At 38.4% G+C, this 14986-nt stretch overlaps 1 protein-coding gene across 2 annotated transcripts; it reads right to left on the bottom strand.

Annotated features, from left to right (window-relative positions):
- Positions 1-3757: 3757 nt before the first annotated feature.
- On the bottom strand, positions 3758-10591 carry LOC115779318 (polymeric immunoglobulin receptor-like). 2 transcript variants are annotated; one of them, XM_030727957.1, is made up of 10 exons: positions 10289-10591; positions 9067-9219; positions 8282-8346; positions 7765-8091; positions 7156-7476; positions 6731-7030; positions 5584-5721; positions 5116-5217; positions 4947-5023; positions 3758-4328 (listed from the first exon to the last, which is right to left on the bottom strand). In XM_030727957.1, exons 2-10 carry the CDS (start codon positions 9078-9080, stop codon positions 4170-4172), a joined length of 1503 nt encoding a protein of 500 aa, XP_030583817.1. In that variant the 5' UTR covers positions 9081-9219; positions 10289-10591; the 3' UTR covers positions 3758-4169. The 2 variants fall into 2 exon arrangements, with proteins under 2 accessions (XP_030583817.1, XP_030583901.1); XM_030728041.1 differs by lacking the exon at positions 5584-5721.
- Between the last annotated feature and the right edge of the window lie 4395 nt (positions 10592-14986).

Below are 14986 nucleotides of genomic sequence, written 5' to 3'. Positions count from 1 at the left end.
CCAATTTACACTATACATGCTTCCCTTAGGCAGTATTATTAGAAAGCATTGCATCAATTTACATGGTTATGCAGATGATACTCAGCTTTATCTATCCATGAAGCCAGATGACACACATCAATTGGTTAAACTGCAGTCATGTCTTAAAGACATAAAGGCCTGGATGACCTCTACTTTCCTGCTTCTAAATTCAGATAAAACTGAGAGTACTGACAGGGACTAGAAAGAGAGAGCAGATTTCTCCCATATTGGCTTCTCTTCATTGGCTCCCTGTTAAATCTAGACTACAATTTAAAATCCTTCTCCTCACATACAAGATCTGGAATAATCAGGCTCCATCTTATCGCAAAGACCGTATAGTACCACATAACAACAATAGAGCATTTTGCTCTCAGACTGCTGGCTTACTTGTGGTTTCTAAGATACTTAAGAGTAGAATGGGAGGCAGAGCCTTCAGGTTTCAGGCCCCAGGAGTTATACTTATTGCCATGGTCCCCTGGTCCTCCCTGTTTGAGTCACATTTTCTATCTATTTGCTTCCCTTTCACTCTCTCCTGTCTGTATGTGTGTGTTTCTGTTTGTGTGTTCCAGAGGCAGAGCGTTTCTTGGGTCTTCACCCTCACTGCCTACACACCTGAAGGTCACTGCTGATTACTCACCTGTGCACAGCTGGGCTGATTACACCCTTGATATTTAAGACTGAAGTTTTCCCTTAGTTAATGCCAGATTGCTGCACTGTATGTGGTACCAAAGCGTGGCTCCTCCTTCTCTATTGTGATTAGTTTGGTATTGTTTATGGACTTCCTTTGCTTCCTTCTGCACAGACTGCAGCTGCTGTGAGGAGACCTGTTGAGAGAAAAGCTTGAATACAAGCAATCATGAGAATGAGAAACCTGCTGTGTGGATTAACCCGCCTGCCCCCCAGTGTAGCCCACACATGCATAGTTATTGTTTAATGTTTCTAATCAACCCACACAGTATTCCCCAGCATCTACAGAATAAAGATCAGAGATGGTCACTGTGAAGGTTTGTGCCTGTTTGTCATCGTAAATTGAAACAGATACTTAAACACCAAAACAGAAACTAGACAGGAGCAATTCTTAATATAATACTAGGAAATATTAAACACACAAAGGGAAGCTGGGGTGGAGCCTGACCATTCTTAGGTGGCCCCTCTGAAGAAGGCATTTCAAAATTTGCAAAACAGCTGACATATGCCACCTAGTGGTAAAAGAAGAATTCAGACTTCACATAAACTGCATTATTACAATTGCCTCGAACTGAAAAAATTATGTACAATAAAGTATTTAAGTATAATTAGGAAACTGTGCTTAAATCATTAAGAACTAAAACCACTCACTCCATTGAGTCACCATTGAGTTTTATATCATATTACTGACCCATTAATATAAAATGAACATTTTCCTTTTGCAGTTGAAGACTTATCTGCTGATTTTGCTCTCAGTTAATTCACTTGTTAGCTTCCAAGTACTAAGAAAACTTAAAATGACACCATCACATTGCTGCATTGTCCAACCAACAGGCAAACCAGAAAAGTAAAACTGCTAACATCAAACATTTAAACAGCTGAGTTCATGAAAAATTGGTTTCATTGCACAGTGAGTTTCAATTATCAAAACAACTGTTAACTTTTTTTATTAGTGTTTGGTCAATAACCCAAGAATTTCTACAATCACAGCTCTATAAGCTCCTCATACATTTGGCAAAGCAGCTAACTTTGCCAAATGTTAGCTAACAGATTTTCCTCTTATGGTTGTATGGTTTTAAAAGTTCTGAAGGGCTATTTTGTACTTCAGTGCAAATCTTTACACTGCACCACTGATGCTACCTTTCTTAACCTATCCTTAAACAAACAGCCTATCCCAGCCCTGTAGGGCAAAAGGCAGGCTGAGGGGAACACCCTGGATAGGCTGCCAGTGCCATGCACGTCTTTGGTCTGTGGGAACAAGCCGGAGTACCTGGAGAGAACCCAAGCAATACCTTTACCATACCTGACTGACAGGTGAGTTGGCACTGGTAGCAGTAGTGATTCTGGTTCTGGTACATTTTGCTGTGTAGCACAGATTGTACAAGAAGTCTGCAGTTCATTCATTTTCAATTTATGATGACAAACAGGCACAAACATTCACAGTGACCATCTCTGATCTTTATTCTGTGGATGCTGGGGAATACTGTATGGGTACAGTTCTAGTATTTTATTAGTCTGTTGCTTAACACTAATTAGCAGGTAGGTGTCACTATGAGTTGCTGTTTATGCACACCAAGCTCGCTGACTTTGGCTAATATGTCGGAATGAATATTACACCCATGTATGCCAACATTTTCATAAATATAGCGATTACTCAGGCCCTCTCAAATTGATTTGTATTTGTATACTGTGCCCCCTTTTCATATTGTGCTGCATCTAGTTGGAATTCAATTTAGCCTTCTATTTCTGTGCAATGAAGCCAAACCACAACAAGTTTGTTTATAGCGAAGTTTCAGCTGAAGTTCCCTTTAAGCTATTTGGTGACACATGCAGATGCAGCATGGTAACTGCTGTTATTTCTATTTTATCAAATCTGCAGTCTTCTCAGTGATAGGATTACCACTGCTATCACTTCCACATTTCATGGACAGATTAATCGAAAAAGAGGAACATCTTTATTTCTTTCATGTTCCTTTCAGTTAAAAACCAAAGACAGTAATTATGTTGTAGTATTTCAGATTTCAGATCACATCACTTGTTATTACTGTAGATATTAAGATTGGCTGTGTTAGTTGTAAAATTTCAGTTTTCATGTTTATTGATTTTGATCATTTTTATTAATGCTGTACTTAATTTTATAACTGTTTTAATCACTAATGATGTGGTGCTTATGCACACCGCATAATAGGTTATGGCCATATTAATAAGAGCAAATATAATTTATATTTAAGAGGAGACAGCATTTGAAGTGGTTAAAACAGCACCAACAAAGGGCTCTGTGACACACTAACCGTCCATCCACCCATTTTCTTCTGGTTATCCAGTTCAGTGTTGCAGGGGGGCTGGAGCCTATCGCAGCTGCCGTAGGCCGACAGGCGGGGTGCACCATGGACAGGTCGCCAGTCTGTCACAGACACACTAACCCTGACACTAAAAGATTGACTTTTTTGAAAGAGTTAGAGTTTTTCTGACTCGTCTGAAGAAAACTAATTAAGAAAATTAAAGATGAGGGTGTCAGTCAACCAGCACCAAACTGTTCAGAAGTCAGAAATGGCTGGACTGGTTTGAATAACTGACCAGGTCAACAGTGCTGTGGATGTTACTTTACATTTTCTTTGTGTATTTTATTTTTTCTTTACGTAATATTAAGGAATATATTGCCATGCTGTTGTTTAATAAGGCAAACTACTAATTTATGTCAACTGATGAAAAAAGTTGCCTTTATAAAGCAATAACAAAATAAAATAGCAATAAAAACATTATTGCGGTTGCACTTCTTAAGTAAAATCATCGATGCATTAGATGCATTGAGTTCAGTTGGGGAAAAACTGCTACATTTTGCATATGTTGGATGGTTACGTGACATCTGATGAGGAATTACAGATGCTTGTTTGCTTTTATCTGTAAGGCTGTATCCAGTAACTGTCAGAAATATTCAATTGCAACAAACAGAAAAAAATAATCATAAAATGAAAAATGCAAAGAGTACATAACTTTTTACTGCTTTATTGCAACCCAAATACTTGGAACAGACTGACAATGTGGCAATTTATGTTTGAAAAAGACAAAAATTAATTAAAATTAAATAAAAAAAAATACAATTAATTTCAAAAAAGATGTATGGTTAAATTTATTAATATATGGCCCAAAATTCTATTTCATGTTGCTTTGCTTATTTAGTCATTTTACACTCATGTTAGTCATTTGCATATGAGGTTTTTCAGAATGTCACAAAAACAGTCCAGATTATGTTATTAACACTAAACAAATAATAACAAAGAGCAATAAATGAAGCTATAAATATAGATAAATGTATAAAGAACAGCAACTGTGAGGCAGTGAGAATTCTGGATCAGTGTACATTAAGATTTGTTGTGCAGCTGTTAATGTTAAAGACTAATCAAGCAGGATAATCTCTATACAGGCGAGACCCACAGTTTGACCTCAAATACACACGCTGTTTATCTTCTATTGGCTTGATGGAAATTTTCATTACAGTAGATTTCTTCAGTTGTGAAGTTTTCGTAGTCTGGATCATCTTCATCATCATAGTGGTTACGGGCATGCTGTTTGGAGGTCTGCTTCTTTGAGTACATCACAACGTCTTGGTTTCCATAAATCTATTTCAATGACCAATGAACAACACATGAGCATGCTATTGGCATATTTTGAAATCCATTATAAAACAAACATTACAAAACACTATTTTTCCTACATTGCCACTATCAGCGATTATTGCCTTATTATATCCGTCCACCATGTCTATGCAGTCTCATGATATAAAGGCTTTGGAGGACTTAAAATAAGAGGTATAAGCTGAATCGTCTTTAGCAATAAATAAATGAATAATTCAAACAGCAGCTAATTCCTGCAAAGAAGTTAGTTTAACTTAGTTTTAGGCTGGAAAGAAGCTAAAGTTTTAAAAAATGAATCAAATACCACATTGAGAGATTGTGCTACTGTAAGTGTGTGTTAATTCCACAGTGTGGAAGTGCAAAAACAGCCACGGGAGTATGTTCACAGAGAGGTGTTCACAGGCCAGCTGAGAGATCTCATTTCTCCAGCGTGTCCTGGGTCTACTCCTGGGCCTCCTCCCAGTATTTGTGTGAGCAGCCAGCACCAAAGTTTAGTGCCACCATATCACTATCAGACCAACTGTGAAAAACTGTTTTCTCCATAACAACCCTTATGGCAAATACAAGGAAACAGGTTACCCAGCTGGACTTAAGTTTTCTTACATCACTTTCTGCTGCACCCATCACTTCCTCTAAACCTTCTTCCTTCAGTGTATTTCTGTTCATGACAGCATTATCACCTGAAAACACAGCATAAAACATGGTTATGCTCTTTTTTTCCATGCACATTTGAGTATGTGAGTCTGTGCATATCTATGGATGTAAACTATACCTTTTGCTTTGTAATGTTTGCACTTGTAAACTATAACCACGAGGACACAGATCAGAGGCAGCAGCACAGCCGGCACAGCGTAAACTGCATACAGTGCTGCATCTGAAAAGCAGAAACCAAAACAGAACACAGTAAAAATACAAACTTCCTTTTTGCACTCCAGGACATTCAGCAGAGATGTGACTTTGGGTGATACTTTTCATTTTATAAATAATTATGTCTATTTTATGATAACTGTTGATTACTTGTGCACACACTCACAGCTCTTCTGACACTCTGGATCATGTTGGCGTGATCTACATTCACTCCCAGGAAACTTACTGAAATTGCAGCTATGAAACTATAAGCATTTCAAAAAGAGTAACTGGAGCTTATGGAGTAGTAATATACTTGATCTCCCAACACAGATCTACAGCAGTACAAACTAAAAGACACGCACTGTATGTACTGTACCTTTAATATATTTACCAGGAATTTGTGTTGGAGTTTTCCCAAGAGTTTTTACTGGAGAAGATACAGTTTTTCCGAGAGTTTCTACTGGAGAAGGTATAGTTTTTCCAAGAGTTTCTACAGTAGAAGGTACAGTGCTGGTGTGCTTCGGAAGGACTGTTGGAGGAAAAGACTCTTATTGCTTTTAGCAACTTTATTTTAATACAAGAATAATTTTTTGGTTGAGCAAATAGTTTCATAGTGACCCAAGTGACTGCCACCAACTATTCACTCAACTGAAAATGTTTTTTTAATTAATGTTTTTTTAAATTTATTCATGTTTATAGCAAACCGGCCAATAGATGACCACCTAACGATCACCTATGGCTTATTTTAGGAACATATGGCGACACTGGCTCTGATTAAACTCTGATGAAACATTTTTGAACAGCTGTTTATACCCTTTTATATTGAAAAGAAACAGAAATCCTTTCAAAGTAAATGTTTGTGCTTTGAATTTAAGTCTTATCAGAATTATACTGCATGTCTCATAATATGATTTACATATAAAAATGGTCCCAGTTGTCTCATTTTATACATAATGTTTACTTTTTCATTTGTAATTCCTATATTTATTTTGTATGCGATAAATACAAAAGGTTTCACTTTCATGAGAAAAAAAGACAAATAAGATATACAAATTATAAATATGTATTTGTTCTGTATGAACTCTAAATCCCGTCCTTTAACATCCACCATTAGCTTTTAGCTCACAGAACTAAGTACACAATCAGAAATGGTGCTAGAGTGGCCGTACAATTGTTTTGTTTTAACAGGTAAGAGCAGAAAATTTCACAAGATAAAGATTAAAACACTTCAAATGGAAGTTCAATGTTGGGTCAAAAATAAAAGATTTCTTAGAGGCTGGAAGAGGCTGTGTTTAGGTCAGCAACAAATTGAGGTAGTGCAGTCCAGCAGAAGTAAGCTGGCGGACTGCACTACCCTCTAATTCTATTTTTGGCAAATTTACAGTGCTTCCTGTGAAATGCAGTGCAGGCCTATTTGTTGTGATTCTGTCACACTGCAAAGATCTGAACCAGCAGCCAAAGTCTATGTGTCAACAGTAGGCTGAAAAAAGGACTCACAGCTCTACTCAGTTATTTTCATGTAAGTGTGTTCATCTCACCGACTGACAGCTCGATCTTGACGTAGTTTCCAACTCTCCACTGTGAATCAGACCCACACCAGTATGTCCCAGCATCAGCTGCTTCCAGCTCTCTGATAACCACAGAGAAAGAGCTGGAAGAAACATCATCTCTCAGTGTGAATCTACTTTGACTCGTCACCATGTCATTGCAGTTGTTGCGGTGGTCTCCCTTACAGAGGAACTTCCTGTTATTTCGATGTTGTGGAGGATAAGGACACTGCAAAGTCAGTGGATGTCCTGCAGTGCCACTTGTTTTTTTTGACGTGACACAGCACCACTCTGTCGAATTGAAAGAGAATAAAAAATAAAATAAAATCACAAAATATTCAACTTTATTAAAGAGTGATTTACAGAAAACAGTGTTTTCTTTCAGCTGATGTAAGAAGACCTCTATGACCTCTCACCTTGGACTTCCAGCTGAACAGCAGAGAAAACATCCAGGTCAGAGTTTCTTTGGACACCACAAAGGTACGACCCTGAATCACTTTGGACCAGACTGCCAGTGGTCACTGTGAATATTCTTAATATGTTGCCATCATCAAGTCGAAATCGTCCATTTTGTTTCTTCTCAGAGGTGACCAGTGCCTGCTGCAGACATGTGGAGGGCCGGTTTCCTCTGCAGATGTATTTTAGGTTGTTCTGGTACTCAGACTCATACGTACAACTGATGGATACTGAATATCCCTCATAACTTTGGATTTTGGTCACAGTATCACAGCAGCTGTCTGTCAAGAAGATAACCAGCATTAAATGATGTGTTACAGCCACTATAGAGAGATATCAAATTTTATATTTAGCTTGCAGCAATAAAACTGAAGTAAACTTACACATCTATAATGAGTAAAGCTAAAGCACACCAGTAAGTGATATTTACAGCTGAAAAAGCAAGTACATGTAATCCTTAACAAGTTATGTTTTTTTTTATCTGTTGTCACCTTGCAACCTCTACAATCACAAACATCTTTTGTATGTAAATTTTACTTGAATTCAATGTATAATCAAACTTTATTTACCTTGCACTAATTTCAGCTCGACTTCAGTGTAGATATCTGCTCCATTTCTGGTCACTCCACACCAGTACTTCCCACCATCGGTAGAAAGAAGATTAAAGACGGTCGTTGTGAAGATTCGTGCCCTTTTATCGTCATGGATCATGTATTTGGTTTTTCTTGGGTTTGATGTTGTAATAAGAACATCATCGTCACCACAGTCATTCTTACAAAGGTACTTCTCATAGGACTCATAACCCTCACCATAGGGGCAGGAAATTTTAACCTGATTCCCCAGATAACCCATCACACGGATCACCCCTCCTGCATTTGTCACCCACCTCAGAGCAACTGCAAAGACAGTAGAAAAAAATATATCATTGTTTTTGTCACGTCAACATTCATACTAGCAATGTTACTGCTATATTAAAAAATGACCAAGATTAACAGAAGTTCTGCTCCTCACTACAAAAACAGATCTATACACATGGTTTTACATCTACCTTTAGTGTTCTTCTGTTTACTCATTTAAACAACTTACTGCAGATGGTGAACAGCAGGTTTTGAAGGCTCCACATCTTTGCTTGGCTTCGTAGAAATAGAAACCTAACGGAAAATGTGATGACTATAGTCTGAGTTACTACATGTCATGCCAATGTTGAATACTTTCACTTCTGCATTTAGACCACTTTTTTACTTTTGCACATTTTCTAATGTAGAAATTCTGTCTTGAATGCCATTCAAAACGGTTAGGCTGGTACTAAAACAAAGCCTTTTGTCTGAGGAATTGAATGTGTGCATCATTCTGGGGTTTAAACTAAAAACACTCAGTTGGTAAATAGCATTTTATTGTCCTACCACGGAGGAGTGCTAGAGCCTAATATCCTAATGATAAAGTTCACATACAACAGGACCAATATTAACTAATTTTACATTGTGTTAAAAAAGTTCTGGATATGTATTGTTTGCAGGATTTGTTTACAAGGATCTGAGTGACACAATTAAATGTCCATTTAATATTTTTCTAGTGGAGAAAAAGATATTTAGAATGCATTTCTTTCATTAATTTATGCATTTACTTTGATTGTTTTAATTCTTGCGGTTTCCAGTGCATCTCAATTTGATGACCCAAACTCTTACCCTATGCTATCAGAATATGTATTTATTTATTTAATTGCTCTCAAAAGTCTTTCTTTTCAAAACACAGGGTTTAGTTTCAGGTTTTGAAAAACAATCTCTTAAACTCTTTTGGCTTTTAAGCAATAGATTTTTTGAAAATCAAATAAATATTCAATAATTCAAAGATAAGAATAAATTCCATCTTACTTTATTCCCAGCATCCTCTTCTCTCACACCGATTATGTGCATGTCCTCCTTCACTACAGCCTGAATTTTCTCTGTGCTCTTTGCTCCTGCCTGGCAGCTCCATACTCAGCATCTGTATGTTCTCCTAAGATGCAAATAGTTCCTGGTTGGGAACTGGACGGAAATATTTATCTTCTTTAGCAGCAGTGGAATTGAACTCTGATCAGCTCAGATCTCAAATGATTCGAGTTCCTTGAAACAGCTTTAATTACCGTAGCTTATTTTTACTTTTGCCAATAAGGGATTATGTATCTGTGCACAGACTAACAAACTATAAAATAATTTCAAAATGATCATGTAAAGCCAGATATGGAAATACTGTAGCAGTAATAGCACTGAGCATTGAGAACAGCATTGAGAGTTGGTTTTGCATGTGAGTTTACTTATTCAGTAAACCCATAAACATTTATTTGAACTTGCTGACTATAATGTACGTTTCTGCTTCACACAGATGCTCCACTGACATAAAAGAATACATTCTGTTCAAATGTTGCAGCACTGCAGAGTTCTGCTTTCATTAAACAGTTCAGCACCATTGGCCAAAAACAGTTACATCAGGTGCTTTGTATCATTACCATGAGACAGGAATAACATAAGCATAAAATAGATACAGTGCTACAAACTTATAAAAGACCCAGTCACATGGGGCTTTTGCCATCTTGGTGTTTTGGAAACAGATGACAGAGGAGCTAAATGAGTGCTTGTGAACAACCTGTGATAGTCAAGAAATCACAGCAGTCAAGATTTATCTAAAAAGAGGAAAATCATTTGTCAACATCTTTATTTTCTGTCATGTGGAAAGTCCATAATAGTTATACAGGAAAATTAAATTTACTACTTCAAACAATGTGCTCTCAATTCATGTTGCACATGCTCTTACTAATATATCTAAAACTTCTTTGATATACTTCATATCATTGGTGATTTTAAAAAGTTAGTAAACTTAACAAATTTTACTATTAAGATAAATAGTAAAACATATTAGAAGCCAATCCATTTAATGAGTGATGCAATTGTAAGCACTGTCCAATACTTCATCTTCTTTCAAACACTACAGCATAATTACTGTATTCAGCATTAAACATCAGAGAACTCACTGCCAAACCAGTGCCAGTTTCAGTGAAACTGAAAGTGTCATAATATGGACCCAAATGCAAACTGTAGAAATTGAGGTGAGACCTACCTTTAATAGAGTTCAAAACAAAACATAAAATGTCCAAGAGGTGAAAGAATCAACTGAGAACAACAGGAATCCAAAATAGTCTAAACACAGAAGCAGGCGAAATATATAAAAAGACACACAAACACACACACTCTCCGCTGGTGTGATGGTTTGTGAGGGTGCAGAGTTGAGACACAGCTGAGATTAGTTCAGGGGGAACTAGATGGGATATAAAGCTAAATACCAAAAGCAAGACACAAAAGACTAGCAACAGCAAATAAATGAGATTGGGAACAGAACTTGAAAGCACAAAACACTGGATGAAAGACCGAGGACTGTGACAGAAAGTAAAGGAAGGAAGTTGATTTTCCTGGCTCCTCTGAAGGATGTCTGTTTATCCGGTATAAACTCTGTTTATTGGTTTGAAAAACTGCCAGGTATCAGTTTTGTGGATGTTTCTGAGCATTTTCTTTTGCCATTTTTTATTTTCGCTTTGAATGTCTCTGGAGTATATTGCCGTACCCTTGTTTAATTCAATTCAATTCAATTTTATTTATATAGCGCCAAATCACAACAAACTGTCGCCTCAAGGCGCTTTGTATTGTGGGTAAAGACCCTACAATAATACAGAGAAAACCCAACAGTCAAAACGACCCCCTATGAGCAAGCACTTGGCGACAGTGGAAAGCAAAAACTCCCTTTTAACAGGAAGAAACCTCCAGCAGAACCAGGCTCAGGGAGGGGCAGTCATCTGCCGCGACCGGTTGGGCTGAGGGGAGAGAAAGACATGCTGTGGAAGAGAGCCAGAGATTAATATCAATTAATGATTAAATGCAGAGTGGAGTATAAACAAAGTAAATAAGGTGAATGAGAAACAGTGCATTATGTGAACCCCCCAGCAGACTAGGCCTATAGCAGCATAACTAAGGGATGGTTCAGGGTCACCTGATCCAGCCCTAACTATAAGCTTGATCATAAAGGAAAGTTTTAAGCCTAATCTTAAAAATAGAGAGGGTGTCTGTCTCCCGAATCCAAGCTGGAAGCTGGTTCCACAGAAGAGGCGCCTGAAAGCTGAAGGCTCTGCCTCCCATTCTACTCTTAAGTATCCTAGGAACCACAAGTAAGCCAGCAGTCTGAGAGCGAAGTGCTCTGTTGGGGTAATATGGTACTATGAGGTCTTTGAGATAAGATGGTGCCTGATTATTCAAGACCTTGTATGTGAGGAGAAGAATTTTAAATTCTATTCTAGATTTAACAGGGAGCCAATGAAGAGAAGCCAATATGGGAGAAATCTGCTCTCTCTTTCTAGTCCCTGTCAGTACTCTAGCTGCAGCATTTTGGATCAGCTGAAGGCTTTTCAGGAAGCTTTTAGGACGGCCTGATAATAATGAATTACAATAATCCAGCCTAGAAGTAATAAATGCATGAATGAGCTTTTCAGCATCACTCTGAGAAAGGATGTTTCTAATTTTAGAAATATTGCGCAAATGCAAAAAAGCGGTCCTACATATTTGTTTAATATGTGCATTGAAGGACATATCCTGGTCAAAAATGACTCCAAGATTTCTCACAGTGTTACTGGAGGCCAAAGTAATGCCATCCAGAGTAAGTATCTGGTTAGACACCATGTTTCTAAGATTTGTGGGGCCGAGTACAAGAATTTCAGTTTTATCTGAATTTAGAAGCAGGAAATTAGAGGTCATCCAGGCCTTAATGTCTTTAAGACATTCCTGCAGTTTAACTAATTGATGTGTGTCATCTGGCTTCATTGATAGGTAAAGCTGAGTATCATCTGCATAACAATGAAAATTGATGCAGCAAGCTCTAATCTCTGTAATAAAATGTTAAGGTCAACAGTATCAAAAGCTGCACTGAGGTCCAACAGGACAAGCACAGAGATGAGTCCACTGTCAGAGGCTGTAAGAAGATCATTTGTAACCTTCACTAATGCTGTTTCTGTACTGTGATGAATTCTGAAACCTGACTGAAACTCTTCAAATAAACCGTTCCTCTGCAGATGATCAGTTAGCTGTTTTACAACTACTCTTTCAAGAATCTTTGAGAGAAAAGGAAGGTTGGAGATTGGCCTATAATTAGCTAAGACAGCTGGGTCAAGTGATGGCTTTTTAAGCAGAGGTTTAATTACAGCCACCTTGAAGGTCTGTGGTACACAGCCAACCAATAAAGACAGATTGATCATTTTTAAGATAGAAGCATCAATAAATGGAAAGACTTCTTTGAACAGTCTAGTAGGAATGGGATCTAACAAACATGTTGCTGGTTTGGAGGAAGTAACTATTGAAGTTAACTCAGAAAGATCAACTGGAGCAAAAGAGTCTAAACAAATACCAGCAGTGCTGAAAGCAGCCGAACATGAAGAATAATCTTTGAGATGGTTATGAATAATTTTTTCTCTAATGTCTAAAATTTTATTTGTAAAGAAATCCATGAAGTCACTACTAGTTAACGTGAAAGGAATACTCGGCTCTACAGAGCTCTGACTCTTTGTCAGCCTGGCTACAGTGCTGAAAAGAAACCTGGGGTTGTTCTTATTTTCTTCAATTAATGATGAATAGTAAGATGTCCTAGCTTTATGGAGGGCTTTTTTATAGAGCAACAAACTCTTTTTCCAGGCTAAATGAGCATCTTCTAATTTATTGAGACGCCATTCCCTCTCCAGCTTTCGGGTTATCTGCTTTAAGCTGTGCGTTTGTGAATTATACCACGGAGTCAGGCACTTCTGATTTGAAGCTTTCCTTTTCAGAGAAGCCACAGTATCCAAAGTTATACGCAGTGAGGATGTAAAACTACTGATGAGATAATCGACCTCACTGGGAGCAGAGTTTAGGTAGCTGCTCTGCACTGTGTTGGCACATGGCACTGAAGAGCATAACAATGAAGGAATTAGATCCTTAAACTTAGTTACAGCACTTTCAGAAAGACTTCTACTGTAATAAAACTTATTCCCCACTGATGTGTAATCCATTAAAGTAAATGTAAATGTTACTAAGAAATGATCAGACAGGAGGGGGCTTTCAGGGAATACTGTTAGGTCTTCAGTTTCTATGCCATATGTTAGGACAAGATCCAGAGTATGATTAAAGTGGTGGGTGGGCTCCTTTACATTTTGAGAGAAGCCAATTGAATCTAACCATAGATTAAATGCAGTGTTGAGGCTGTCATTCTCAGCATCTACATGGATGTTAAAATCACCCACTATAATTATTTTATCTGAACTGAGCACTAAATCAGATAAAAAGTCTGAGAAATCAGACAGAAACTCTGAGTAAGGACCAGGTGGACGATAAATAACAAATAAAACAGCTTTTTGATTTTCCCAATTAGGATGGACAAGACTAAGAGTCAGGCTTTCAAAAGAATGAAAACTTTGTCTGGGTCTTTGATTAATTAATAAGCTGGAATTGAAGATTGCAGCTAATCCTCCTCCTCGACCTGTGCTTCGAGCATTCTGACAGTTACTGTGACTCGGGGGTGTTGATTCATTTAAACTAACATATTCATCCTGCTGTAACCAGGTTTCTGTAAGGCAGAATAAATCAATACGTTGATCAATTATTAAATCATTTACTAATAGGGACTTGGAAGAGAGAGACCTAATGTTTAACAATCCACATTTAATTGTTTTATTTTTTGGTGCAGTTGATGAAGCTGTATTATTTATTGTTTTTGAATTTTTATGCTTAAATAGTTTTTTGCTGATTTTAGCTTTGGTTTTTGGTGGTCTGGGAGCAGGCACCGACTCTATGGGGATGGGGTTTTGGGGGGATGGCAGGAGGAGAGAAGCTGCAGAGAGGCGTGTAAGACTGCAACTCTGCTTCCTGGTCTCAACCCTGGGTAGTCAGGTTTTAGGAGGGTTAATAAATTTGGCCAGATTTCTAGAAATGAGAGCTGCTCCATCCAAAGTGGGATGGATGCCGTCTCTCCTAACAAGACCAGGTTTTCCCCAGAAACTTTGCCAATTATTCATGAAGCCCACGTCGTTTTTTGGACACCACTCAGACAGCCAGCGATTCAAGGAGAACATGCGGCTAAACATGTCGCTCCTGGTCTGATTGGGGAGGGGCCCAGAGAAAACTACAGAGTCCGACATTGTTTTTGCAAAGTTACACACCGAGTCAATATTAATTTTAGTGACCTCCGATTGGCGTAACCGGGTGTCATTACTGCCGACGTGAATAATGATCTTACCAAATCTACGATTAGCCTTAGCCAGCAGTTTCAAATTTTCATGAATGTGGCCTGCTCTGGCCCCTGGAAGACATTTGACTATGGTCGCCGGTGTCTCTAGCTTCACGTTTCTCAAAACAGAGTCGCCAATAACCAGAGTTTGTTCCTCGGCGGGTGTGTCGCCGAGTGGAGAAAAACGGTTAGAGACGTGAACAGGTTGGTGGTGTACCCGGGGCTTCTGCTTAGGACTACGCTTCCTCCTCACCGTCACCCAGCTGGCCTGTTTTCCCTGCTGCTCGGGATCTGCTGGGGGGGGGAGCTAACGGCGGCTAAGCTACCATGGTCCGCACCCGCTACAGGGGCCTGGCTAGATGTAGGATTTTCCAGGGTGCGGAGCCGAGTCTCCAGTTCAGAAAGCCTGGCCTCCAGAGCTACAAACAGACTACGTTTATTACAAGTACCGTTACTGCTAAAGGAGGCCGAGGAGTAACTAAACATGTGACACCCAGAGCAGGAAAGTGCAGGAGAGAC

The sequence above is a fragment of the Archocentrus centrarchus genome, chromosome 1, assembly GCF_007364275.1.
Source record: "Archocentrus centrarchus isolate MPI-CPG fArcCen1 chromosome 1, fArcCen1, whole genome shotgun sequence".
Classification (NCBI taxonomy): Eukaryota; Metazoa; Chordata; class Actinopteri; order Cichliformes; family Cichlidae; genus Archocentrus; species Archocentrus centrarchus.
The sequence above is the reverse complement of the archived record's forward strand: the minus strand, read 5'-3'. Positions and strand labels throughout refer to the sequence as shown.

What these genes read in the sequence shown, in the direction of transcription:
- LOC115779318 (XM_030727957.1), bottom strand. An exon ending in CCTGCTGTTCACCATCTGCA is followed by an intron (nt 8,092 to 8,281) that starts GTAAGTTGTTTA and finishes CTGTCTTTGCAG; the next exon opens with TTGCTCTGAGGTGGGTGACA. An exon ending in CAAGATCGAGCTGTCAGTCG is followed by an intron (nt 5,722 to 6,730) that starts GTGAGATGAACA and finishes TTCCTCCAACAG; the next exon opens with TCCTTCCGAAGCACACCAGC.